At 42.8% G+C, this 27,854-nt stretch overlaps 1 protein-coding gene across 2 annotated transcripts in view; it reads right to left on the bottom strand.

Moving 5' to 3' along the window:
* Positions 1 to 1,764: 1,764 nt before the first annotated feature.
* The window catches only part of uggt1 (UDP-glucose glycoprotein glucosyltransferase 1), a 148,131-nt gene continuing 122,041 nt past the window's right edge, over positions 1,765 to 27,854 (bottom strand). For both annotated transcript variants that reach the window (XM_041213097.1, XM_041213089.1), the window contains 4 exons: positions 24,741 to 24,855; positions 10,758 to 10,874; positions 9,076 to 9,241; positions 1,765 to 6,096 (listed from right to left, as the gene is read on the bottom strand). In XM_041213097.1, the coding sequence (XP_041069031.1) occupies positions 6,071 to 6,096; positions 9,076 to 9,241; positions 10,758 to 10,874; positions 24,741 to 24,855 (424 nt within the window). In that variant the 3' untranslated portion in view covers positions 1,765 to 6,070. The remainder of the gene's footprint in view (positions 6,097 to 9,075; positions 9,242 to 10,757; positions 10,875 to 24,740; positions 24,856 to 27,854) is intronic.

The following is a 27,854-nucleotide window of genomic DNA, read 5'->3' on the forward strand; positions in this document are numbered from 1 at the left end:
AACCAGTATCACTACCATTAACACCCCTTTGTCCTTCTGTTCATGACATCTTTGTCAATCTCTTCTTTGCCTGCGCCTATCGCTGACTTTCTATCCAGCTTCACCTGCTCCACCGCCCACCCACCCCGCCACCCCCCTTAACCAGTATAAATTTCATCACATTTTTACTTCTCTTTAGCTCTGAAGAAGTCATACAGACTCGAAATGTTAACTCCACCTTTCTCTCTACAGATGCTGTTAGACCTGCTGAGTTTTTCCAGCATTTTCTGTTGTAACAAATGATCTAGATCTTAAATATCAAGCATTGAGGGAGCATAGTGGAGGGCACCATTGAAGCTGTAGGTTAATATTACTGAATTTACTTGATTCTTTTCCCTCTGAAAAGAATTTGAAGAATATTTGCCACATTATTTGTGTATTAATTTTGGTTAAATAAAATAATCATATGTATATAGTGCCTCTGACAACCTCAGAATATTTCATGATGCTATTGGGGTGTAATCACTGCTGCAATGTAGGAAACAGAACAGCTGATTTTCACACAAGCTCCCACAAAATGCATTATAATGAGCAGGTGTTTTTTTAATGATGTTGATTGAGCAATAAATATTGCTTGTAACACTGGGGAAATCTTTTACATCCACCTGGGGATGCAGTTTAAAGTCTAATGCAAAAGTTACCACTTCTGACAGCACTGTACTTCTTCAGTACTGCACTGGAGATTAGCCCAGGTTTTGGACTCGCATAAATAGGGCTTGAACTCATGATCTTCTAAGTCATATGGGAGTGTATTCACCGAACCACAGCTAAAGGCAAAGCAAAGTCTTCTGTGTGGGTTGGGTTTTATGGGCCTCTGCCAGGTGTGTTTTCAGCAGGAGCACGTAAAACATAGCAGGCAGAAAGCCCACTGCCTTCCCACCCACACCTGACCCAGTCCCCATAATATGGGGGTAGTGGGTGTGTAAGGCACCCACTAGCCATCAACCCTTAGACCTACTGAGGCCTTTAAGTGGCTAATTATTGCCCACTTAGAGCCCTCAATCTACTTTCACTGCCATAATACACTGGCTAGTGGAAGGCAGGCAAGAGTGGGAAGGCCATTGTCTTTTACCAAAGTTGGTGAAAGGGAGAGAAGGGGGCTCCTCCTTCAGGGTGTGCCCTGTGCGCATCCCCAGAAGCACCTCCCCTAAGATTTTACCCTCCTTTGTGCCTCATCACCTGTCCTCCAAATCCTGCCCTACAACCCCTCCTGAGGGCACCCGAGCCTTTCCCAACCAAAAAGCCCAGACTCACCTCACTGTAGCGTCCATGATGTCGTCTTCGTGGAGATGCTTGTAGTTGCGGCAGCGCCCATTAATGAGTTCAGGTGCTGCTGGGACTGCAAGAGCTGGCTGCCAATCAGATGGACCAGCAGCTCTCAATGGCGGACTTCCTTCCACTAAGGGGTGGAAGTTCCACTCGCAGGCCACCCACATCGCAATATTGCCTTTTTAAAGTCAGTCAGTTTGCAACCGACTTTTCTATCAGGGAATATAGCAACCCCGCCCCCACCCTGTAAAATTCAGCTGTGTTAATGCTGATACACATACCCCCAATACATTGCCATGAAGTCCAGGTTTAAATTTTAGCTTGAATTCGTGAAGTGACCAGTCTAAAAAGCAGTGAAAGTCTTGCAATTAATATAAACCGTCTCACATGATCAAAAACTGTCACAAAGTTTGTTTTTCATTGTAATTTTGAAGAGAGGAACCACAGTAAATCAACTGGCAGCTTCACCGTTTTATTGTTATTTGGGTAGAAAGCACATTTGAACCTCCACAACTTTGGAAAATAACTCCAACATTAAAAACACGGAAAACAAAGCATAGTTGCTTTCCTTTTCGCAACGGTGATATGGCACCTGCTTAAGGCAGCAGAGTACTCTCCAAACCATAAAACTGTATTTTGAATTTCCACACTGGACAATACATATTTGACTGTGGCACTGGAAACATCCTTAATGGGCTGCAACTGGGATCTATACAAAGTATGGTTAGTTCCTATGTGCCATGGTTGAATCAGATTTTGCTCACACTTTGATGTGACTGCAGCAGATCCATTAATAACGCAAATAATGAAGCATAAGAAAGAGAAAATGGTAAAATAGTAAGAAAATCCTTCTTACAGTACATATGAAGGAACAAGCAGTTAGGGATGAAGTGACAACAAATCCCTATAAAAATCAATAAATGCTATGATTGCCAAGCAGAATGCCGTAACAGCTCCAATATGCTTTCTTTTGTGACATTTAGCATCTCCAAGATTCCTGGTTAGTGTACCTGTCACTGCAACTTTAAGCTCTGTCTGAAACCTGTGCAATGCTGACAGTTAATATTTAAATATACAAAAACACGATTCAACCCATCGAATCAGTCCCTTTATTATTTCAACACACCAAGCCTCTTATCTAACCAAATAGTGAACTCTCCCAACACCTTTGACTTGAAATGTAGATCACCCAAATATCCTTTTTACCCTTTAGATTGGTTTAAATTTTCTTCTCACCAGTTTAAATTTATGCCCTTTTGTTTTAGTGGCCATGGTAGCCTTAAAGCCGTCTTGAGGTTGCATTTCATGTCAAAGCATGGCACTTTATATATTAATGAGATTCTTTTATTCATCTTCTCCCTAGACCTTGGAGTTTAAGCATCTCATCCTTCCTCATCACTCATCCAGTTTGCACTTGGGATCATTATTTCTGTTCTTCGAACCTTTTCCAATGTATGTCACTTCTGAAGGGTGGTGAAAAGATTTGCACCATATTCCACTTATATAGTTTCCTTTAAAATTAGCAGTTGTGATCTTCCTTCATCACCCAAATCAGCTGTGTGATTTTATGATAATACAAAGGGCTTGGTATAGAATTTCATTCTTTCAAACCTTTCAAGTAATCTGCATCAGAATTGCTACTGCAAGGTCAAGAGGCTCACAGTCAGCAATTAAAAAAAGAAAAAAAAATCTTTACTAAAGAATGTACCACATACACCTAAAATACAATGGATCCACTGAACCAATGTGTGTGTTTATCCAAATGTCTGAACGTCATAATACCCTTTCTGTATTTTAAAAACAAAAAGAAATAAAGACAACAGGCACAGGCTGTTGAGGAAGTTATAGTGGCAGGTGTAAAATGCATATGAATTTATCTGAAAATATCACAGATTATAGAAAGTGACAGCACAACAGGTAATAATCAGCTTGGTTCACTGTAAATCATTTACTGAAGCCACTAAGATTTAACTAAGACTTCTCACCAATGACAGAGGAAGGAAAGTTTAGAAAAATACTTTCACTGAGCAGCAGAGGGTCTGTGGAGTAGAAAGAGCTAATAGCACAGTCTTCCATATAACTGGAAGGAGTGTGTTTCAGATATTCCAAAATACAAGGATGGGTGAAGTTTTTAACTGCATTGTGAGTTTAGAGTCCCAGTGCCTCAAGCTGTTCAGATTTAAGGAAACAAATCCAGTATTTTTATGTCATGGAAGAGAAACAATTTGATTTGCATTTCACATGTTAAATCTTGCAGTCATAGAAAACATTGAAAAGGTTTGTTCAAATTGAAAATTCAGAATCATAAATACACCAAAGTTCACATTTCAGCTGCAGAACGCTGAAAGGGCAACAGCAAAACACAAGTAGTATTTAAAACTTGGCAACTTACTAATTAATACAGCATCTCAAACTTTAAAAAATTCCAGGAAAGATTGTTCAGTCACAGCCATTAAAACTAGCGCATGAGCTCTTACTTGAACATTTGAGTCAGGTTAATATTTGGTGTGTTTCAAATCCAGTCTACATGGGCCATTAGTAGGGGTTTCAATCGCTCAAGTTTTACACACTTCATAATGATGAAGTTTTAAAGTGTTTCCCTTTTTAACAAACGTAGCAAGGTAACCACATCCTGTGGACAGACCATTACTGCACAGCAGTGTAACATCACTAGTTCCCACATGTGCCATGAATCAGAGTGCCCAGTTAGTGCCAATTAAGGCTGAATTATGGATGGTTTAATATTGTGGACTCAAATCCAATTAGAACTAGTTGTTTCATTTGGGCAGCAAAGGAAAGTAACTTCCATTCACTCAACTTGGGTTGAAAGACAAACTTCTCTCCCTAGTGCTGATAGTTCGTGGGTAGCACCAAGTCACTATTTTGACCACATAGTTAAGAACTGGTAAGCTAACAGAAATGCTAAATGTAACCAAGTTCTTGGAAGTTAGTTGTGTGCTCTTTCGCTATCTTCTCAAGTTCTGGGCTCTTATATTCAGTCTGCAATGTGCCAAAGGCTTCTTCCTTTTCAACAAAGTGAAAAAAAATCACAACAAGCAAAGCGGAGTGCAAATAATATTAAACAAAAAAGATAAATATTTCTGACAACTGACACTGTGTCACATAATTAAGGAATGGTTTTGTTAATGCTTTCCATCACAGCTGGTTGTGAGTTTACATTTCATCTTCTAGTATGTTTCTTATATCAGATATATCCATACTTCATTGAAGCATAATTATGTAAAATGCATCTGAAGCAGAAAGTCACATGGTCAAGGCCATGGTGAATAATTCATATTCTATTATAATAATGGAATTCAAAGAAAATAAGCAGCTTGGGAAATTTCTAAAGGTTTGGTGAAAATCTTAAATGATTTGTAAAAACTGCTAGCTCTGATGTGTTAACTAACTTCTGGTGACGTTCTGTACAGTGGTGCAACTGTGAAGAATTTCTTCCGATACAAGTCTGCTGCAAGTGCAGCAATCTTCTATCTGTTGAGGTGTTCAGTTTGTAATCAGCAATGATACAAAGAGTTGTATACTTAAAAACCACTTCAGGCACCAAGCCCAATAAAGGATCCTCCCCCAATTACATTGCAATTGGGCAGGATTAATAAGAGTAAATTTGGATAGCACTGAATACAAGCATACATACATCAGAAGAGTGGTGATTTGTGTAGGGACGAAATGCACTTTTGGCTACTTTTACAGACACTGTAATCTGTTTGCTGTTTAAACTGAAGATATACCGCAGCTGTACAACATAAGGGTGCATCCTGAGAGTTTGCACAACAGACTGTGAAGATTAGGCTGGATTTACACTAGTTGAAGGCCTCAGATGTAAGCCTGACCTAGATGCTACTTTTGGAATAAACAACAAATACTGCATGACTAATAAAGCATTACTGTTGTTCATTGAGTAGCAGATATTCTGGAATATTTACAGAAGACACCACATGATCTTCATTTCGCACCTTCAAATGCAGAACCATTTTCTAGAAAACAGTAATAAAAACTAATAGCTGTATATTGCACAATAAGATTTTCCATACATAAATTATCAGATCTTGCAATCTTCCATTGTGATGCCTGGATTACTAAAACATTGATGTATACAACATAGCAGCTGAGACTTTTGAGTATCTTGCTGAAAATACAGGCTTAGAGAATATATTAACTTCAAGCAAGGATTCACCTTGGACTGTCCTTCAGTAAACAGAGAGTGAGCTTAAATCGAGGGAGGGAGAGAGAACAAGTAGGGGAGTGGGAGTGTCAGGGAGTGAGTGAGATTACATGTGTGCTTGAGAGATATGAGTGATAAGGTTCATGTATATTCTTTCAAGGACAAGAATGACATAGCAACATACTGTAATAACTAACCTAGACGACATGAATTCAGGAGTCTGTAAATCAATGCATTGAAAGGTGTGGATTTTTAATTATTGGGAATTTAAATCATCCCTATGACTTCTGTCTTTCCTAAACCCCACTGACCAACATATAGAAACTATCTGATTTTTCATGATTGTTTTTTGTCCCTGAGGTGAATAGCTATACATTTTCCAGTGATTTTGCACACCGATCGCTTTACCTGTCCACAGAACTGAACCCAAATTATAATACACCTTATATAAAGAAAAAAAACACAACTAACAGCACATTCCCAATTCCAGTCTCTTAGCTCTGTCACATTTGAGAAGATTTCACATAGAAAAAAGAAGGAACTCCTTAAACAGAGTTAAACGGGTATCACGTTCACAGCTTAAAGCTCGACATGTGGGACGCGATCTGTGAAATGAAGGAGATAGCACAGGTTAGAGATCACCAACGCACAGCATTGTGACAAAAATAAAATCCATCATAATGCCACTATATTGAACACATTTTGATTCAAAAGGGCAATCAGGAGAACTCCGTGTTTCCGCCCTGACTTCCCATTTACTGCTGCTGAAATGTCAATCCAGGCTTTCATCACAAGGACTCCAATAGTCTCCTTGCAACATTGCATTGATAGAATGGCAAAGCAAATGCAAAGATATAGAAATGTACAATGCTTACATACTAGTTAACAGGAATGGTAGCTTGTTCTGTTTTTGGTCAGGTTTTGTTTTGCTATCAGCAACTATCAGTCCATGTTTTATGATTGTAGATGCGTTACAATGGACATACAAGAAATCAAAACATTTTGCACACAGTTCCTTTTTTAAGTCATCGTTTGACCAGGTGAAAACCAAATCAAATTGCTAAATCCTCCCCAGGGAACATGTGCATTTTGGTTTGAATTCCTGATAAATTAAGTTATAACCTTTTTATTTACTTTAATACTTTGCATGTTGCACAACTTGCATCAGCTCATATTCATGCCATTAATGGGAAATTTACGTAAGGAAAAGATTAGATCACATATAATTTCCTTCTCAAAATCATCTAATGAAGACCTGGGCAAACGTAATGCTGCCCACAGTTGCAACAGTAAAAGCAGGCAAGGTGAAACACAGGCATTCGCTAACCCACAGTATGAGGAACCAAGCATATCCCAGCAGATGCAGTTTGAGTCAAATGCATGTGCACAAATGTTCCTGGCACCTGGCCTATCGGCACCAAGAATTCGGCAAAAATAAAATGCAGATCCGATGGAGAGCTTCGAGGGAAGTAGTCAAGGCCAAGAGAAAGTAATTTGGAGCTGACCAATGATTGGAGGACAGAGAAGGTTTTTCTTAGAGACTGCTTGCAGCCACTATGTTAAGGAGACGAGTACACATGGAGCAGCAGTGAGGGCAGCACAAAAGTGTGTATTCAAGATTACTTAGTGGATTACTGCAGTTCTGAACTGCTTTTGCAAGTATATACACGACAATTTCAAATCTTCAACTTATTTTTCATTTAGGTTTTAATACTCTTTATGGAAGATCAAGTCAACTCCTATATAATTTTGTTCCTTTTTTTCATTCCCTCCCTGAAGGTGCTGATTCTTGCTGAGGTCTGGCAATCCAGAATGTGAACCTGGGACCTTCAGATTTGCACTGGCATATTAATGCACCGAAGAATACCTTCACTCACTAAAACGGTTAGATATCTATAATCAATTTAAAAATTCTTGCATCTCTGTGCACGCCCTGTGAATCTTTTACATTGTAAATTCCTATTGCTACATTTGAAATGGTACGAGTGATGTGGTTCTTCAGTTAAGTGGGGAGATGAAAAAAACTGGGGTTGCTCCCCTTACAGCAGAGGGAGTTAAGAGTGGATTTCATGGAAGTGTTCAAAATCATGAAGGGTATTGATTAGGTAAAAAATGAGAAACTGTTTCTGGTGGCAGAAGAACCAGAGGATTCTTCACTCACTCCCTGGTCTGAGATTAAGTCATCTGTTCGCAAACTTGGTGTCATGTTTGACCCCCAAGATGAGCTTCATCACCACGACCGCCTATTTCTACTTCCGTAACACTGCCCAATTTTGCCTCATCTCAGCTCATCTACTGCTGAAGCCTTCATTCGTGCCTTTTGTTACCTCTCAGCTGGACTATTCCAGTGTACTCCTGGGTTGTTTCCTACATACTATTCTCTGCAAACTTGAGGTCATCTAAAACTCTGTTGCCCATGTCTTAAGTTTCACCAAGTCCCGTTCACCCCTATGTTCGCTGACCGATATTAGCTCCCAGTCGAACAATATTTTGACTTTAAAATCTTCATCCTTGTTTTTAAAGTCCTCCATAGTCTCGCCCCTCCAGCTACACAACCCTCTTAGATTCCGGCGCTCCTTTAATACTGGCCTCTTGAACATCCTCGATTTTAATCGCTCTATTACTAGTGACCATGCAGAGGCCCAGCTCTCTGGAATATCCTATTTACATTTCTCTGCTTCTCTCCCTCACTATCCTCTTTTAAGACATTCCATAAACCCTAATTCTTTAACCAAGTTTTTGGTCATCTGACACAATATGCCCTTGCATGGTTCAGTGTCATATTTTGTTTTATAATCCTCCTGTGAAGAGCCTTGGGATATTTGTGCAGGGTTATTGGAAGAAACTGTTGCATGTATTCACTCTAAAATGGGACTCATTCATTTCGAATGCCTTTTAAATGTACTGAAGTGCAAGAATGTTACCAATGACCAGAAACTGAATTGGACGAGCCATATAAATACTGTGGCTACAAGAGCAGGTCAGAGACTACAAATCCTGTGTGAGTAACTCACCTCCTGACTCCCCAAAGCCTGTCTACCATCTACAAGGCACAAGTCAAGAGTGTGATGAAATGTGATGGAATACTCTCCATTTGCCTGGATGAGTGCTCCCTCAACACTCAAGAAGCTCGACACCATCCAGGGCAAAGCAGCCCGCTTAATAGGCACCCTATCCACAAATGTACACTCCCTTCACCATAGCCACACAGTGGTATCAGTGTGTACCATCTACAAGATGTACTGCAGGAACTCACTAAGGCTCCTTAGACAGCACCATCAAAACACAACCTCTACGATCTAGAAGGACAAGGGCAGCAGACACATGCGAACATCACCACCTGGCCCTACCAAGCCATTCATCATCCTGACTTGGAAATATATTGTCGTTCCTTCACTGTCACTGGATCAAAATCCTGGAACTTCCTGTCTAACAGCACTGTGGGTGCACCTACACCACATGGACTTCAGTAATTCAAGAAGGCAGCTCACCAACACCTGTTCAAGAGGCAATTAGGGATGGGCAATAAATGCTGGCCTAGCCAGCGACACCCACATCCCATGAATGAATAAAAAAAACCTCACCCTCTGTGCTGGTTACATCGTCTGTCCTGGAATGAGTTAATCCATTCAATTTCCCTTCTTGAAATAGTTTCTGAAGCTGTTTAAGCTCTTGATCATAGTCCTGCCATTCTGGAACAATTCGCACAGCTGCCTCCAGTTTCGGTTCTTTAGTCATTGGGTTATTGCACTAGAACATCATAATGAATGGCAGTCATTAGAATTTCACTGAACATTTAGATGACAATGAACAAGACTCACATATGTGAGGTGAACTTTAACATATCAGTCAATGAGACTAATTTTAAATTGCTGAAGCCAGCTTTAACTGGCTGGCAATGACCTGTTCATGCCGGTGATCTGATGCTCTAATTTTTACAGGGGCCCACACTGGGTGCATAAAACACCCACCTGGTTTAGACAATATTTCCTATCAATATACAAATCAATTACTTGGATAGAACGTGATGATTATCATTTTAGGAAAGCACAGTTTGAAGCAGGTGCTGTGCTCTGTGGGCCAGTGTTACTGGTGGTGCAGCTGAAGAAACTCTGAAAACATATGTTTTAAATTAATAACCAGCTCAAATAGGTTATCTACCTGAACAGAATATAATTCTACCATTATTTAAAAGCTCATATCACACTTCAGGAAAGATGTGAAGGCATTGCAGGGAGTGCAAAAAAGATTCACAAGAATGATTCCAAGGATGAGGAACTTCAGTTATGCAGTTAGATAATGAGAAGTTGGGGCTGTTTTCCTTGAAGAGAAGGCTGAGAGGAGATTTGATAGAGGTATTCAAAATCATAAGGGGTCTGGATAGAGTAGATACGGAGAAACTATCCCCACGCATGAAAGGATTGAGAATGAGAGGGCACAAATTTAAAGTAACTGGCAAAAGAAGCAAAAGCAATATGAGGAAAATCTTGTTCGTGCAGTGAGTGATTAGGGTCTGAGTGTGTGCTGCAGGCAAGTTCAATTGAGGCATTTAAAAGGGAATTATACTGTTATCTGAAAAGGAAGAATTGCAGGGTTATGGAGAGAAGGTGGGGGAATGGCAAAAGGTGAACCGCTCATTTGCAGAACCAGTGCAGACACGATGGCCAAACGGCCAACTTCAGCACTGTAACAATCGTGTGATTTTGTGATCTCCTTAAGTTGACAAATTTCCAAAAGAGCACCAGTTCTCAGTCTCTCCTGGTAATTGGCGCCCTTAAAATAGATATCAATGTAGTGCCTCTCCTCTTAACCTTATCCAGGATGATCCTGTTCCCCAACCTTATCCAGGATGACCATGTTTCCCACTATGTGATGGGACTACAACTGGACACAGTATTCTAGGTGTCGCCTGACCAAAGCCTTATAAGAAGAGAAGAGAGCGTTTTTGTTTTATACTTAATTGTCCAGACAATACATCTTAACACCCTATTCACTTTCACAATAGCCTCAAGGCATTGGTTATGGACATTTAAGAGCTCATTCACTATAACCCCCATGTCCTGCTGAAATCCTCAATCACACAATCCTGCTTGATGAACAAGTGCCTGACCATACCCAAGTTCATTACACTATATTTGTCTACATTATAAGACATCTGGCAGACATGGGCCCAATTCCCCATTATATCTAGTTCAGCTTGCAATCTTTTACAAAAACAGATTAGTTTTGATGTCACAATGAACAGCAGACACTCTCATGTACTTACCAAATCAATAGTTTTAGCTCTCTTCTTAGATGCTTCATCACACCATGTCTCGCACCATAGCCAGTATTGGGGAAGGGATTTAATGGGCACTTGATGGATCATGTTGTTAGGTAGATCCTAGAAAACACATTTACCAAACAAAAACAAATGAAGTAATTTTAAGAAGTTTCTGATTATTATGGATTGTTGCAAGTTTAAATTAAAAAGTTCCATTAATTACTATTTCTTTGATTTAAGCTCGTTTTCCTTATGGAGAAAATCTACGGCTGCCCACACAAAAGTTGGACAGCATGACTGTAAACATATTAGTCATGATACCATTCCACTTGGCAATCAGCCACTGCTATTTCCAATTCACTGACACTGGTTAAATATAGAAAGTTTTGCAGTTAGATACCACCTTTATCGACCATCACCCCAAAGTGTTTTACAGCCAAAGTAGTATTTTTGAAGTGCAGTTACTCTTGTAATGCAAAAAGCACAGCAATCAATTTGTTCAGAGCAAAGTCTCACAAAATGAATGATAATCTGTTTTTAATGATGTCAAATGAGAGACAAACATTAGCTTGGACACAGGGGAGAGTTGTTCTACGCTTTGTCAAATAGTGCCATCCAGCTGAAAGGGCAGATAAAGCCTTGGTTTAATGTCTCTTACAAAGACGATACCTGAAAACGCGGCATCCTTCAGTACTACAGTGTTGGCCTCGATTTTGTACTCAAGCCTATGGAGTCCAATTTGATCCAAGAACCTTCTTACTCAGAGGAGAGTGTGCTATCACAGAGTCATGGTTGACAGCTTATTCCATCCAAGAAAGAAAGAAATCATGCTGATCACCCTGACTGTCAGCTAATGTTACTGTTTATTTCGTTTTAACAGGTCAGGTACTGGTCCTAGTTACACAAAGGCTATTTCCCTCAATGCCAGAATGATTCACCAGATATCCTGTGTTTGCACCTCAGTGTCCAAGGTTAGGACAAACATGCTTGTAATTCAAACACACTGATTTTCAGTTCAAGAGGAAGAGTCTTGATTTTATTTCACAATGTAATCCAACCTCAGGATACAGGATATTGGGCAGAAGGAGAAAAACTTCATGACATGCAGAGAGGGAGTATTTGAAATTTTGTGGGCAAGGCAAATTCATTTAGAAAGATGGCCAAGCCATGTATTATGAATGAGAGAATTCTACCTCTGACATCTGAGACTGAGAAAGTGGAGTGGGTCTGGGAAAGAAGGAGGAAAATGTCACTCCATCTCCAATGATGTTGCCAGCCTCTTCTGCCATATTCATTGTTTGCAGTTTCTTTCTCCAAACACAGAAAACAGATTCTCTGGAAAGTGGAACACAGGATAAAGAGTCGGCCATTCAGCCTTTTGGAATTAATAGTTCCAGATTTCCACTATCCTTAGTGTGAAAAAATGCTTTCTCATTTCACTCTTATATAGCCAGGCTCTAACTTATTGTACCTCCTTATTCTAGGTTCCTCCACCTGAGGGTAAATACAGAGGAGCAATTTCCTATTAAATCCTCAAATTACTTTAAGCACCAAACAGATCATCACCTTGAATTTTTTAAAGCTGGGAATGCAAATCAAGTTTATAAATCCTCTAATTCAACCCTTTGAACCATAATATTCAGGGGGTATTACTGTACCCCCTCCAAGGTCAATATATCCTTCCTGAGGGGCAGGACCCAAAATTGTATGCAATACTCCAGAACGCTGTACAACTGAAGCATAATTTACTCCCATTTGTATTCCAGCCTGTTCAAGATACAGGCCAACAGTCTATTAGACTTCTGATTAACTTTTGTACCTGTACACTAGCTTTTGGCTTGGCCTAAATAGCCAAGTGGTTATGGTACTGGGCTTGTAACCCCAAGATCAAGAGTTCAAATCTCACAATGGCAAACTATGAAACAATGTAACTTCATCTGAAACAGATGGAAACAGGTTTACTCAAAAGAGTATCAAGAGTTCAAATCTTACAATGGCAAACTATGAAACAATGTAACTTCATCTGAATAGGAACAGATGGAAACATGTTTGTACTTGAAAGAGTTACACTAGCTTTTGCGATTTGTGTACCTAATCCTTCTCCTATTGTTCCTTAACAGTCCCTCATCTCACCTGGTCAATTTTGGATTCAAAGCAGGTGACCTCACACTTCCCCACATTGAACTCCATCTACCACAATCATTCCCACTCACCATGTTTCACAAAGACATACTTTATTCTATATAGTGCAGGAAGACAGCCATCCCAAGCTAGCTCCAAAGTGCTTTTTTCTCATAACAGCAAAAGTAATTACCAAAAACACATCAATAATTCTGGAATCACAAGGAAATGTCATAGAAGCTACTAAAATAAGCAGTGGGGTAATAACAAAAAATTTTGTCAATCACCAAATGAGAGTGTACAAATCACAAGGAGCAACCATGTCCAAAGAGCATTCATAAATTGTTCAACGAGCGGTTGAGTTAAGCTTGCATCAATTTTTTCATGTCCTGAATCCATTTTCACAGTGACCTTTATAAAATGACAGTAACCAAGTTTTGAATGAATGCTTCATTTGTGCAACTTGTCTAAGAACACCTGAACTGTAAACTACCTATTATACCAAAATTAATCAATCTTGTATCTGTTCAAATTGATCCCTATAATGATCCACTACTGGAGAGCTGCATTAGCTGTTCTCTGCTTTAAAAGCCCTTAGACTTGAACCAACAGTTAATAAAATTCTTTTTTTTTCATATTATATTTGAGATTGGTTGATATATTGCAAATTTAATATGGTCTTCAGTTAATTGGATTTTTGAAATTCCTTGAACTTTTAGGCGAAAGAACACAGGTCTCAGCTTGTGGATCTGCGGCAGTGCCATTATTATATTGCCATAATACTTGGAAAACTACGGGTGACTTACTTGGCTGGATTGTACTGCCTCCCCACTCCCCCCCCCCCCCCCCCCCCCCCCCCACACACCCCACACACACACACACACACACACACACACACACACACACACACACACACACACAAACCCTTTGCCAGGCATGTTTTCAGTTGGGGGGGAGCGGGGAGGCACTTAAAATATAAGTAGCTAGCCCACTGCCTTCCTGCCCACACCTGACCCAGTCCCCATAAAACATTAGGGTTCTTTAAAAAAAATTGAGCTTGTCAACAAGTCAATTGACCTGAATATTACGCTGCCCACACCATAATACGGTTGGTGTGGGCAAGCAGGCGAGAGTTAAACTCCATTTATTAAACACAATTGTTAAAAAGGTGGGAAGGAAGATTGGGGGGGGTGCCCTCTGTGCATCAGGGAACCCCCTCCATGATAATAGCACCTCCTCTTTTTTTGCCTCTTGCCTGGCTTCCAAAACCATTCCCCACACCCCTCCCTAGGGTGCCCAACTCCTTTCTGCCCTAAAGGCCCAGGACTTAGCTTAGTCTGGGATCCACTGCTCTTCTTCCCGGCCTACTTGTAGTCCCAGCAGTGCCCCCTACCGACTTGTGATGCTGCTGGGACAGCAAGAGCTGCTGGCCAATCTCTGAAGGGTGGGACTTCTTCCCATTGAAGAGCAGAAGTCCTTCTATTTGCTCATTTAGGCTGCCCCCAGCATGTTATTCCTGTGCGGCAGCCTTATTTTAATTCGATTGGTTTGATATCGACTTTTGTAATGAGGGTCGGCGGCCAATGCACCACCCCACTCCCCGCCCCTGTAAAATTCAACCACATAATTTGCTGGAACATTTGCACTGTTCAAGATAACCTCGCCAAACAGCTGATTATTGTAGCTCTACCCCACATTGAAAGCAATGGTGAGAAAGAGTCTGTGAATTAACATCACCAAGATTGCCACAGTCACTCAGGCCCTTACAGAGTAGTGCTGGAGTGTTCAGAATCAATGTTCAATTGATCATCAGGTTTCTGAGGTGTCTGAGGATAAAATTTTGACTTACTTGTTCCAGGAATTTCATTGGAATCTTAAACCTCAATTAAGTAATCCAAGTGTGTCTGACAGCCAAGCATGTTCTGATTTTTTTCCCCCTGACTCATTTCATTTTGATGTTAATACTTATTGACCATATAGATGAAGCATGGATTGGAACTGGTAATTAAATATGGCTAGGGACTGCACACAGCTCAGGAGACACCCCAAAGAGTACAAGTCCTTTCTTCCTCCTTAACGCTGATTTACATATTTATATTGTTTCATCAAAAACATAATCAAATTAAACCTGCCCTGGACATTCTGTCCATACACACTGCGAACCATCCCCACATTATCAGACCACAGCCATTGCTCCTAAACATATTATTGTTAAATAACCTGTTGTTCTGTTCTATGTTGGGGCCTAGTATCTTGCATATGTATCAGACACTGGCCACATTGCTCCTGATCCACCACTATGCTTGCTGCATTCCAATTCTTTGCCTGAAAATTGTCAATAATCGCAATTACAGAAAATTTCACACTAATATACTTAACTGGCACTTTTATTTTGCAATAATATTGCTTCAGTTATGTACACATCACCAGGAAGATGTGAAGATTATCTAACAATGCCAGAAAGAGATTTCTGAAGGGGAGCTTTAAACTCTTATGGGTTGATAAAATTTTGTTTTCTAAATATTTGCATTGCTTGTCTATTGCTATATTATATTGCATCTTTGTAATGGTAAATTGATGTAAATAAATCAATTTTAACCTGAATGATAAAATTCAACTTTTTTCTGCTTTAAGAGTGGACAGCACTGCACGACATAGTGCGAAATAGAGCAGTAATTATTGATCGCATAAGACTACTCCTATTTGCATCATAGACAGAAGCACAAGTTTCAGGTCATAGAAGATATAGTGCTGCTTGTAGAACTGCATTTTGCTTGTAAACATGGACAGAGATGGGGGCAAGCCCAAACTATAACATCAGCATGCAAAACACAAAGTTCGCTATGATTTATGCAAGTGAGCTATCAATTAACATGCGTTTTAAGTGTTGTGTGTTCTATAAAGAACTCTAGTGAATTACCTAAAATTTCTGACACTATCAGCTTTCTCAAGAGGAATGCAAGGAAAGGTTCTAACAAAAATGAAAATATCTAGGGCAGGATTTTCTGCGTGCGGGCAAGCGTCCTGATGCCATCCCACACTCACGCAATATTCTGGTCAGCGGGTGTGTGCGAGAGCCAGCAGTGTGCCCGCCAACAATTAAGAGGCCTATTAAGGCCATTAAAGTATTAATTAACTGCTTTTTCTCACTGCCCATCCATTTTTATGGTTGGTGGGCGGGTGGGCGAAACAGCCAGGTGGCCTATGCATTTTCGGGGAAACCTCATCCATGGGTGGGATGAGGTTTCTGACATTAATTTTTTTTAATTCAAATGTTTTGATGTAATTTTTATTACGTTTCTGTTAATATGAGTGAGTCCTGTGGGGGGGGGGGAGCATTTTTTTCCGATTTTCAAAACCTTCATTTGTGATTTTAAAATTCTTTAGCTCCCTGCCTTCAGGAAGCTTTCAGTGTGTGCACCCCCGTGCATGCACAGGCTTTTGCGCTCGCCCTCCTTCCGCCCCGGCAGCGCTGAGCTTCTTCTGGCCGTTAGCTGGCCAGCCAGCGTGAAATCGCGGTCGGGGGGCCGATTGCGGGCGGCAAGCCGCTTCCCGGCTGCTCCAAGGCCCGGGCCTACCACACCCGCCCAACGACGCCAAAATGATGCCCCTATAACCAAACATATTTTGGGGTTATATCTTTAAGGTCAGAGACAGTGCATTTTTGGTGGTGTTCTGTATGCATTTATCTATTAATGTAAGGGCATTAAACAATGCCTAACGTTATGAAAAGTTGTATTATTTGAGTGTTACAATGAGTGAGCTGGCATTACTCACTGTAAGTTTGTAATTAAGAATTGTACAATATAATTCATTTAGGAGTAAAATCCATTTCTCTTATGACATTTAATTAAAAATATGCGTTTCCTGCTCTATGCTGAGATTGATGGTCTCGGCAGCGGCAACATTAACAATTGCCTCATTGTGTCTGCGAGAAACAAACATTAGCAATGGTCCTTAAACTAATTGCAATTCAATAAGTCCAACTGGAGAATACATGTGTGGGTATTGGGTGAGAAGATGATCAGGTAAGTCTGCAAAGCATGCAAAGCTCAATCTCGGCTCAGCCATGAAGAATGGTATCTTGGGTGAGGTACAAAAGGCAATATCAGACTAATTCACCAATAATCAGAGTCCAAACCCCGACTATCACTGCTCCTCTGTCTTCTTAGTTTCCTATCGCCACCCTGAGCTTAAATACCTTAGAAATACCCAAACTCTTCTCCAGATGGCCTACCCAATCAGCATGTTTACTGGGGTCAATGTCACTTCAGGAAGTACCAGCATTAGAACAATAGGACAAGAGAAAACACCTTGCTTAGGGTTTGGATCTACATGAGAAATTTTATACTGTGAAGGAAATTAAGGCTGGAAACAGAAATTGAAATGATGGCACATAGAATCATAGAGTTATACAGCACAGAAACAGGCCCTTCGGCCCATTGTGTTCATGCCGGTAATCAAGCTCTTATCTATTCTTAATCCTATTTTCCAGCACTTGGCAGGTAGCCCTGTACGTTATGGCATTTCAAGTGCTCATCTAAATACTTTTCAAATGTTGTGAGGGTTCTTGCTTCTACCATCACCTCAGGCAATGTGTTCCAGATTCCAACCACCCTCTGGGTGAAAAATGTTTTCCTCAAATCCCCTCAAAACCTCCTGCCTCTTAACTTAAATCTATGTCCCCTGGTTATTGACACCCCTGCTAAGGGGAATAGTTTCTTCCTATCTACTCTATGTCCCTCATAATTTTGTATACCTCTATCAGGTCCCCCCTCAGCCTTCTCTGCTCTAAGGAAAACAACCCCAGCCTATCCAGTCTTTCTTCATAGCTGAAACACTCCAGCCCAGGCAACATCCTGGTGAATCTCCTCTGCACCCTCTCCAGTGCAATCACATCCTTCCTATGGTGTGGCGACCAGAACTGCACACAGTACTCCAGCTGTGGCCTAACTAGCATTTTATACAGCTCCAACATAACCTCCCTGCTCTTATATTCTATGCCACAGCTAATCGAGGCAAATATACCGTATGCCTTCTTAACCACCTCATCTATCTGTGCTGCTGCCTTTAGGGATCAATGGACATGTACACAAAGGTCCCTCTGATCCTCTGTACTTCCTAAGGTTCTGCCATTCACTGTGAATTCCCTTGCAGTTTTAGTCCTCCCAAAATGCATCACCTCACACTTTCCAGGATTAAGTTCCATTTGCCACTGCTCTGCCCGTCTTACTCGCCCATCTATATCGTCCTGTAATCTAAGGCTTTCCTCCTCACTATTTACGACACCACCAATTTTCGTGTCATCTGCGAACTTACTGATCATACCTCCTATATTCACGTCTAAATCAATTAATGTACACAACAAACAGCAAGGGTCCCAGCACCAATCTTGCAGTACACCACCAGTCACAGGCTTCCAATTGCAAAAACAACCTTCGACCATCACACACTGCTTCCTGCCACTAAGTCAATTTTGGCTTAAGCCCACATAATGGGAGTAAGTTTGGAAGTAACTACCTTTAGGATATAAAAATACCATCATGGTCATCTGAGCAGCTGAGCAGAGTAAAGGACCATTTGTGAATCCTCAGATCCTGAAGCAGTCTTTGCCCATATGCAGCAAAACCTGGACAACATTCTGGCTTGAACTGTTGAATGGCAAGCAATATTTGCGCTACACAAGTGCCAGGCAATGACCATCTCCAACAAAAGAGAATCCAACCATTTTCCCCAGACATTCAATGGCATTACCATCACTGAATTCCTCCACTATCAACATCCTGGGGATTGCCATTGACAAGAAACTGAACTGGAATAGCCATATAAATACTGTAGCTACAAGAGCAGGTCAGGGGTTAGGAATTCTGGAGAGGGTAAGTCACCTCCTGACTCTCCAAAGCCTATCCACCATCTAGAAAGCACAAGTCAAATACTCTCCACTTGCCTGGATGAGCGCAGCTCCAACAGCACTCAAGAAGCTCAACACCATCCAGGACAAAGCAGCCCCCTTGGTTGGCACCCCATCAACCACCTCCAACATCCACTCCCTCCACCACCAACTTCACAGTGACAGCAGTATGTACCATCTATAAGGTGCACTGCAGAAACTCAACAAGGCTTTTTCAAAAGCACCTTCCAAATCTATGACCTCTACCACCTAGAAAGATAAGGACGGCAAATGCAGGGAAACACCACCACCTGCATGTTGCCCTCCAAGCCACACACCATCCTGGCTTAGAACTACATCGCCATTTATTCACTGTCACTGGGTCAAAATCTTGGAACTCCCTTCCTAACAACACTGTGGGTGCACCTACATCACGTGGGGGTTCGAGGCAGTCGTTCAAGAAGGTGGCTTACCACCACCTTTTCAAGGGGATTTAGGGATGGGCAACCAAGATGCTAGCCTAGCCAGTGACACCCATGTCCCGTGAAAGAATAATAAAAAGGGTGCAATAGGGATAAAACTGCAGTTCAGTCGTAAAAGCTGAACAGAAGAGAGCAATTAGTCTTTAGGGAGAAAAAAGAATGGTAAACACATGAACTCTTGTCCAACTGTAGATACCAGAACAGAAGAAAAGTGGAAAGGATGACTGCAAAAATAATGAGGCAGCTTTGGCAAAGGAACAGAATGACTAAAAAGGCAAGGAGGTAATAGTTGGACCTTCTTTTCAATAATACCGCATTCAGCTGCTCTGATTAGTAGATTTATAGAGGTTTCACAAGGATGGCAGCAGGAGATCCACCTGCCTGATCATGGCGCCTGGACAGAGATCACAGTAGAGGTTAGCAGCTGTGGAGTACATTAGCGAAATTGGGTCAATTACCTCCTGCGTTCCGCAAGCGTATGGGCACGGTTTAGTTTCTGCAAAGTGCCTCTCATGGGGCAACAGGCAATGTACATGTGCAAGTGGAGATTATGTCGAGCAGAAGTTTAAGTTTCAGGCTTCAACACCAGAAGGAACATGAGGATGGAACGTGTGGGAGCCAGTTCACGATGAGAAGGTTGTACCAGTTGCAGGACAGTGTGTGTGATGCACCAGTCAGGGAGATCCAATTAGCAATCATAGAGTTGCATGTTCACAAAGGATCCTTCTGTCTGCCTGCAGGACAAAAGAGCACATAATACCAGGGAGTGTTCGAAACCAGCTGGAAGTGTACCTGACATCTGCATATTGATCCATGCAGAGGAGGAGGCAGCTGAGGAGGGCAGGGAGCAGGGCGGAATTTCAGTTTCAGACAGAGAGGCTGGAGCATTAAGACAATAGAGTGAGGATATCTCCAATCTGGTGTTGAGAACTGGGCATACAGGAGACATGCTATGGGAAGCAGGATTGTTCTTTAGCCTAATTTAGTAAGGTTCACCAGTGCAGGTCCTCACATTCAGGAGGAACATCGACCACAGTCTACCCCTAAGGGTGATGACATGAAGCACTCAGAGGATGCACCTTCACATCATTCCTCACATCTTCCACCAGCGCAGAGACAATCAACTCAGCGAGAACTCACTGTGATTAGCCTTGGGGTCACAATCTAGTGAGCACATCACAAGCAGGCAGCTGATGGAGGAGGCGAAAACTGAGGTCCCTGATATTCAGAGGACTGCTGGAGGCCAGGCCAATGCTAAGCCCCTAATTGATGATGGACCGCTGGAGGTGGCCGCGAGAAACCTGATGGAGATGCAGAGACAAACAGGGGGACATTTGCCAGAGCCTCCAGGGGCTATACATGGCCTCGTGTGAACAGTGGAGGAGTTCATCCAAGATATTAGTTCTGCCATGTCTCCAGCATGACTTATCCCATGAAGAGGCGACAGCCATGGAGAGCTAGGCTCAGTATGACATTTAGTGGCTGCCAGATATGTGCTTGGATCTCATTTCATCCCTCTGGCCATGGGGTCAATACAGCGGTGGCTAATTGAGAGGGAGACAAGGCATCTTAACCTCCCTCCAGGTGTCAGGGAAATGCCATCATGTACCGACAGAGAGGTGGGCCTCCAGCCAGCCATCTCAGCGGCGTTATCTCAGGGCGCTCCAAGGGTGAGCTGCTGCTCCAAGGGTGAGCTGCTGCTCCTCATCCATTCTGCCAGTGATCTCAATATTCTATTGGGTGACAATGAGAGTGCATTGCACCTGTGCAGGAGACCCTCAGAGACTTGGAGTCCTCTTGGTCTCGGACCACCAAAGGACGGCCACTAAGGGCAACTCAGGCAACAGGGCATCACACTCAGCAGGTTACCTCCACCTCAGCTGTGGATTTCAGGGTCACAGCAAGGCGTTGTGGTAGAAAACACAAGCGTAAAGCATTCTAGTGGCACAAAAATGGCACTGGTGTCCAATCCATGGAAGGCATTGTACCGTTATGTGTAAATATATAGTTTTGATCACTTTGTGTGTGTTGAATGGTCATGTTGTTGGGACGTTTCCAGTGAAATGATGGCTTGCAAGGGCTTGCTGCTTCAATGACAATGGCAATCAATGATGGCTGAGGTGCAGGGCTACGGACACACCATTTTTTCTGGTGCCTCAGAAGAGGTGGCATGTCTGCATTTATTGAGAAATGGAGGTTTCTCAGTTTTGTTGGGGGATGACTGGCAAGCCAGCATATGGTCCTCACCCCATTATCACACCTTGTCTCAACGGCGTCTGCACCCAAGGCACTCCAAATTTTGCAGGTACACACATAGGGTTCTCAGTGTGGTCTTTCCAGGAGTTGAAAGTGTGATTGAAGCATGTGTGGCATCCTTCCAAGTCAGAAGAGTAGGTGGCCTTAACGGGATCATGCATATGAGACTGTTCGTGACAAGGGCCTGCAACCATTTCCCTTATAAGTGCCAGAGGTCGCCGGCCTGTAGGTTGATCTGGGCACAACTGATGGCACTTCCACTGTAACATTTCTTAAGGCAGAGATCAAGAAATCTTGCAGGGGTCACTCTGGCGGAAATCGGGATTCAATGAGTGTCCCGGGCCTATCTGGCATGTCATTCCATCACCCTGGTATCTGCAGCTGGAGTCACACCATGCATTCTCTCAGGGTCTCCTGATTCTTCACCTTTATCCTCGTCTGAAGATGAATCCAGCTCTCCCATCTCCTTGTTCTTTTCCTCTGCTTGGCTTTGTAGGTTCCACACAGGTGTCATGAACCAGGTGTTCTCCGGATATCCCCTGTCACCCAGGATCCACCCCTGCAATTGTGCAGGGGTGCAAACAATTGTTATACCTGAGAACGTACGAGTCATGAGAGGTCCCTGGGAAGAGCACACTGCAGGATTCGTTTGCAGCGATCACAAACCAGCTGCTCATTGAGACAGTGAAACCCCTTGCAGTTTATGAATCCTGCTGGCTGTTTCCAGGGAGCTCCTTGTGCCACATATACTCAATTAACTGCCCCTTTACTTGGGGAAATCCAGCAATGGAGCCAAATCCAACAGCTCTGTCTACCTGGCTCTCACGGTCGATGGCGAATTGCACAAAACATCAGCTCTTGTGAACAGGGTGATGGTGACTTCCCTTATGCAACTCTGTATGGCTGACTGCGAGATGCCACGCACATCACCCCGTGGAGTCCTGGAATGATCCAGAGGGATAGAAATTCAATGCCGTGGGGAGATTTAAGGCTATTAGCATAGGATTGCCTCCCATTCCACGGGAACGTAGGTCTTCCTGAAGGAGCTGATATTGTTACGTCTTGTGTGGTATATTCGGTTACACGCCGCTGCTCAGTGTCGTACTGGCCCCTGGTTACCAACATCCTGAGGTGCCTCAACCTCTGCTGCCAAACCTCTCCATCAGTGTTCTGGGCATTGTTACGCAAAGCCCTTGCTCATCTTCTGCTAGCTCCTCTTCTCTGCCTCCAGAGCCTCCAAAAACAATTGGGGCCTGGTGAACTGCGTACAGAAGGTAGGCAACAGTCTGGTCAACACTGTCCATATGGCCCTCGTTCCTGACTTGAAAACTGTGCATTAATGGCGAGCCCACTGCTTTGCATCAGCCATATCCTGGTCTGCACCTACCCCATTGTGGCTAACTCACTCCTCGACTTGGTCCCCAGCCACCTCTTCTTGATGTCCCTGGATACTCCCACTATGATCTTGGAGCTGCACCCTGCACCCTCCCTCAGTCACCTTTGACCTTCCTTCCCTCACCCTGCCTTCGGTGACCCATGACCCACCCACCATCACCCTTGATCAACTATGTGCCAGCCTACAGCTACTGCCCATCACCATTGAGCTTCACCCAGCAGCCTCTAACTACACTCTCTGGCACCCTCGAACCGTCCCTCCCCCAGCACCCTCGAACTGCCGCATACCCCCCCACACCCACCTCCCCCCTTGAATTGCACCCCTCTGGCACTCTTGAACTTATCCCTCAACATGCCAGCCGTCATCCTTGACCCTCTCTCCATCACTCTTGACCTGTCCTCTGTTACATTCGATTCTCCCAATCTCACTATTGACCTACCTTCTATCACCCTTGATTGCCTCTCTATCATGCTTAAGCTCTCGCCATAGAGAGTGACCTTCCCTGTGTCATCCAGCTCCCTCCCTCAGATCCCCACAATTCTTCTTTGGCTGGCCCTCCCTTCCACAAACAGCCATGCCCCGATTTCCGTGGACAGCTGACACCAGAGCTCAACACAACAGCTCAACCTCCTCTCCCTTGGTCCAACAAAGTTACCCGAAAAACAAGAAACACAGCTTCTACTAACTCCAATCCACCAGGAAAACTACCTCACCTGTGGCATGCCAGCTTTAACCAGATGTGAGTCTAAAAGCACATGCATCTCATTTGCTATTAACTTAATTGCAAAGATACCATTTAATTCTGCAAACATGTGTCTTAATGAGAATGCATGACATGCTAATGCATTACAAATAGGCTTCCACCACTGCCGTTGGGAACCATGATCCACTTCCAATTGGATGCCAGCTTAATTCACAACTTGAATCCCAATGTGGGGAAGCTGACATTTCGCCTGCCCTCCTCATTTCATGCTCCTGGGAGCAGCATCAGATTCCGCCCAAAATGCCTGATCTGACGAGAGGAAAGTGAAGCATGAAGTCTTCCGTGCCAGCGATAAAGGTCAAGAACAGTTAAAATAAGTGCTGAGCAAGGAACAGGCATCAAACATTTCCTATTCCTTATTTAGGTAAAATATCAAGCTGGACTAAATATAACTTGTTTTGTGTCATTTGATGCAGGGTATTCCAACAACGATTTGAAGCACCTAACAATGAGGAGAAGAGGGTCATCGACTGAAAAATTAACTCTATCTCTCTTTAAAGATGCTGCCACACCACACCTGCTCAATATTTCCAGTAATTTCTGTTTTTATTTCATATTTCCACCATCAGCAGTATTTTGCTCCTGAAGGAGAAGATATTTTCTAAGGGATCAGATTCAAGTTGAGGAAAAAGTGAAGGAGATGACCTGAGTTTTATTTGGCATAAGAGGGATCTATGTACATTGATTAATGCTCCTGAGGATTACAAAAAAGAGGCTCAGCATTTGAGCTAAAGTTTAAGAAGGAAAACATTGTATTTGTGCACAGAAGAAAATATAACATGAGGCACAAGAGAAGGCTAGCAGTTTTCACACAATTGCTCTTAAACATAGCCCCAAATGGGAGGGTAGGTATGTCTGGATTTTCACATTTTCAGAATACCTATTGATGGAAATACTTTATCTCCAAAATACTGTACATTTTTTATAATCTTGTATGCATAGATATATACACAGATCTACAAATTATAATTCACCTTTCATAAACTAAACAACTAGATGGTTTAACTTTGGTATGCTCTGCAATTGATTCCAGCATGAGTACTAGTCATATCACAGTTATAAAAACATACATACATACCTGGTCAAGATTGGACAAGCTGTTAGGATCCTGACTGAGACCTTGATATTGACCTCTGAGTCGATCACCAGCAGCAATCTTTCTGAATTTCTTTAAGTCCACTACATACAAGGCACTAAATGGAGAGGATAATAGAAGGGTTTTTAATATTAATGACTTGGGACTGTTAACATGATGATAGCACACAATGTCAGGGGGTTACTTTACTGCAGCACAATGACAATGCTACTAAGAAACTCAGCAATTCACTGTATGGCTGCAAAAGGTCTTCATGGCCTAAACCTGCTGCTTCAATCTTTTTTTTTAAGGTTTTCTTCCATCTACTCACCCAACAAATTATTGTCACTGAATGGCAAAAATGCTGCTAAATTTCTGAATACGTATAGTTATTCTTGACCTTCAGAAGCATGCTTAGCCACAGAGATCTTCCTAAAAGCAGTACATTTTTGGATATCACAATTGTCAGCCTATACCTATTACCAACGTCTGGCCACCTAAGGAACAGTCCACACTATTGGAAATTGTTCAGGTAATTTTGATACAGGGCTGGAACTAATAATGAGAATTCACCAAGTCATTATTGAGAAATCTCCTAGATGAGTCTCCAGAGCATAGTAATTCCTGCTCAAGTTTAAAGCTTCACAGTTTGTTCCAAATTTCATTACAAATGACAGCTTTTTTGTAAAAATAAAAGCTTTCCGAAACACCTTGTCATTCAGCACAGTTTTTATTGAGCATTATATATCTATTAAAATTGTTGGTCAGGATTCTGTGCAGTGTAATTCAAACTAAACATCACAAGCCATAATTTCAAGAGTGAATCAAACGATGTATGCTGGTTAGTTAGACTTGCCATTGCACATTTAGGTCTCTCGTCGACAGGTTTGTAGGTTGGGGGAGTGGGGAAGGTTGGTGGGGGTGGGCTCATAAAATTAACCAGGCGGCCTACCCGCTGCCATCCCACCCGCCCCGACTTGTCTGCAATTTTAAGTAGGGAGGGTGAGGCCTGGGGCAGGCCGCCCACCCTCACCCTAATTGAGGCCTGTAAATGAGAAGTTTCAGGCTGGCAGGAGGAGCTAGGGGCAGGGGAAGCCCAGTAGTTCACCCTGCTTGGGCTTCAGGAGGGAAATAAGGGGGCAGGGCACCTTCCTCAAGACTCCTGTTTCCACATCGGACCTTCTTCCCATGGGTGCTCCCTTCCCCCTTGGCCACTCCATCAGGAACCCCATCTCCCTGGCCCCCACATCCCCAGCCCCCACCTACATATCCCCACCCTGCCTTGAGACACCTAACCCCACCTGCACTTACTTGGTCCTGGGCTTCAGGGCTTAAAATCTAGGGACTGCTAGTGTTCCCAGTCCTGGTCACCTACTGTCACTGGCTGGGGCTACAGATTGGCCAATGAGAGTTAAATGGCTGAGTGACCATTGTGATTGGTGGGGTTGTGCTCCCCACTGACACTTTGGGTGGTGGGGCAGGAAATCACACCATCCGAAAAATGCTGCCCTTTGAGAAGGTGAATTAAATGTCAAATCAGGTAGAAAAAGAGGAAAAAGAAAGGTGATTTGAGAGAGAGAGAGAAAGACAGAGGGCGGAATTTTCCGTTGACATTGGCGACGTGAACAAACAATATGGTAAAAAGGCCAAAAATCAGCTTCACGACATCGTGAAACCAGTTTACAAATGTCCACTCTGCCCGTCAATGGTGGGCCGCGTTTCCCACCATCAGACGTCGGAAATTTTATTGTAATACGTTTGTATATCATTATAAGCCCAGCTCATTGGAATCATCCCCCAACACTGGATCATCCGAGAACATTGTTTGGGACTTCAAGGTTTGTTTGCCTACCTTGCTTTGGGCAGCACTCGCGGTCATCAGCGCCAGGCTTCTCAGACAGTTCCATATCACTGAGGGGGGCTCACAGGCAAGTCTCTACCTGCCGGACCAGCCACAAGGCAGGGGTGGCTTTTCAATGGCTACTGGGCTAGGGTTTGCTTGGGGAAGGTGGAGAAGTGGTCTTAAGCAAGGAAAGAGGCTGCAAGGTGAGGGCTGTACTGTGGAAGGGGAGTATCCCAGGGCATGTGGGGGGGCACTGTGTAAGTAGCCTCAAGGTGGTGAGGGCTGAGGAGGCAGTCTCCAGAGGAGATGAGGCCAGATGGGCATGTGAGTGTATGTGTGAGAGCTTGATTGGTGATGTCCCTTGAGCTGACATGAGTGAGATACCAGTGAATGTGTCGTGGGCTTGAGAGTGAGAGTTTAGAGTGATGAAATGGTTGCCCTACCCTGCTGGCACGGATGAGATCATTCATCCTTTTGCTGCATTGGATGGCCAACCTCTTCTGTGCAGCATTGGCACTGATCACCACTGCCATCACCAACAAATTGGAGTGGTGAGATTGCTGGACCTCCTGCGGCCAAAGTGTGGGTGGAGGACATCACGGTGGGTCTCCAAGGCGTCTAAAAGGCCTTCCAGGTTCTTGTCACTGAATTGGGGGGGGGTGGGGGGGGGTCTGCAGTCTTCTTGCCTTTCGGGGCCATGTCTTCTGTGCAGCGGTCCTGGGCTGGAAGCACTGAGAGATATGCGCGCAGTTTCACTTTAAATCTGGGGTCATTCCACCAGAAATATATATTTTTTAAGTTAAAATTTGACAATTTAAAAATCTCTAACAACCTGAAGGAATGAGACACCACAATTTTCAGTACCAGAGGGGTTGATTGGCAGTAATTATTACTCATCATGCTGTTTAAAGAATATGTAGACTGAAATAAACAAAACTTGACTTTCTGTGGTGATTTCAGTTCAAATACATCATACAAGTACAGCAAAATCAAACCTTTCAATGCATTTCAATAGTAAGGCAGAGAATGAGGTATTGTTTTTGGAGAGCTAATTGCGGAGTGGTGAAACCCTAAGAACAACTTTTGAATATTTGTGTTTAAACTCACATCTGCCCTCACCTGAAGTTGCTATGGTAATTGCAAATAAACAACAGATACGCCAGTATGTTTGACTGAGTTATCAAAATGACTCCACCGTTTTAAAGGTAGCCCTTATCGCAAGAAAAAACATGCAAAATGTTGATGTTTGTTTTTCAGAAATGTATTCGTCTTGC

The sequence above is a fragment of the Carcharodon carcharias genome, chromosome 2 (assembly GCF_017639515.1).
Source record: "Carcharodon carcharias isolate sCarCar2 chromosome 2, sCarCar2.pri, whole genome shotgun sequence".
Classification (NCBI taxonomy): Eukaryota; Metazoa; Chordata; class Chondrichthyes; order Lamniformes; family Lamnidae; genus Carcharodon; species Carcharodon carcharias.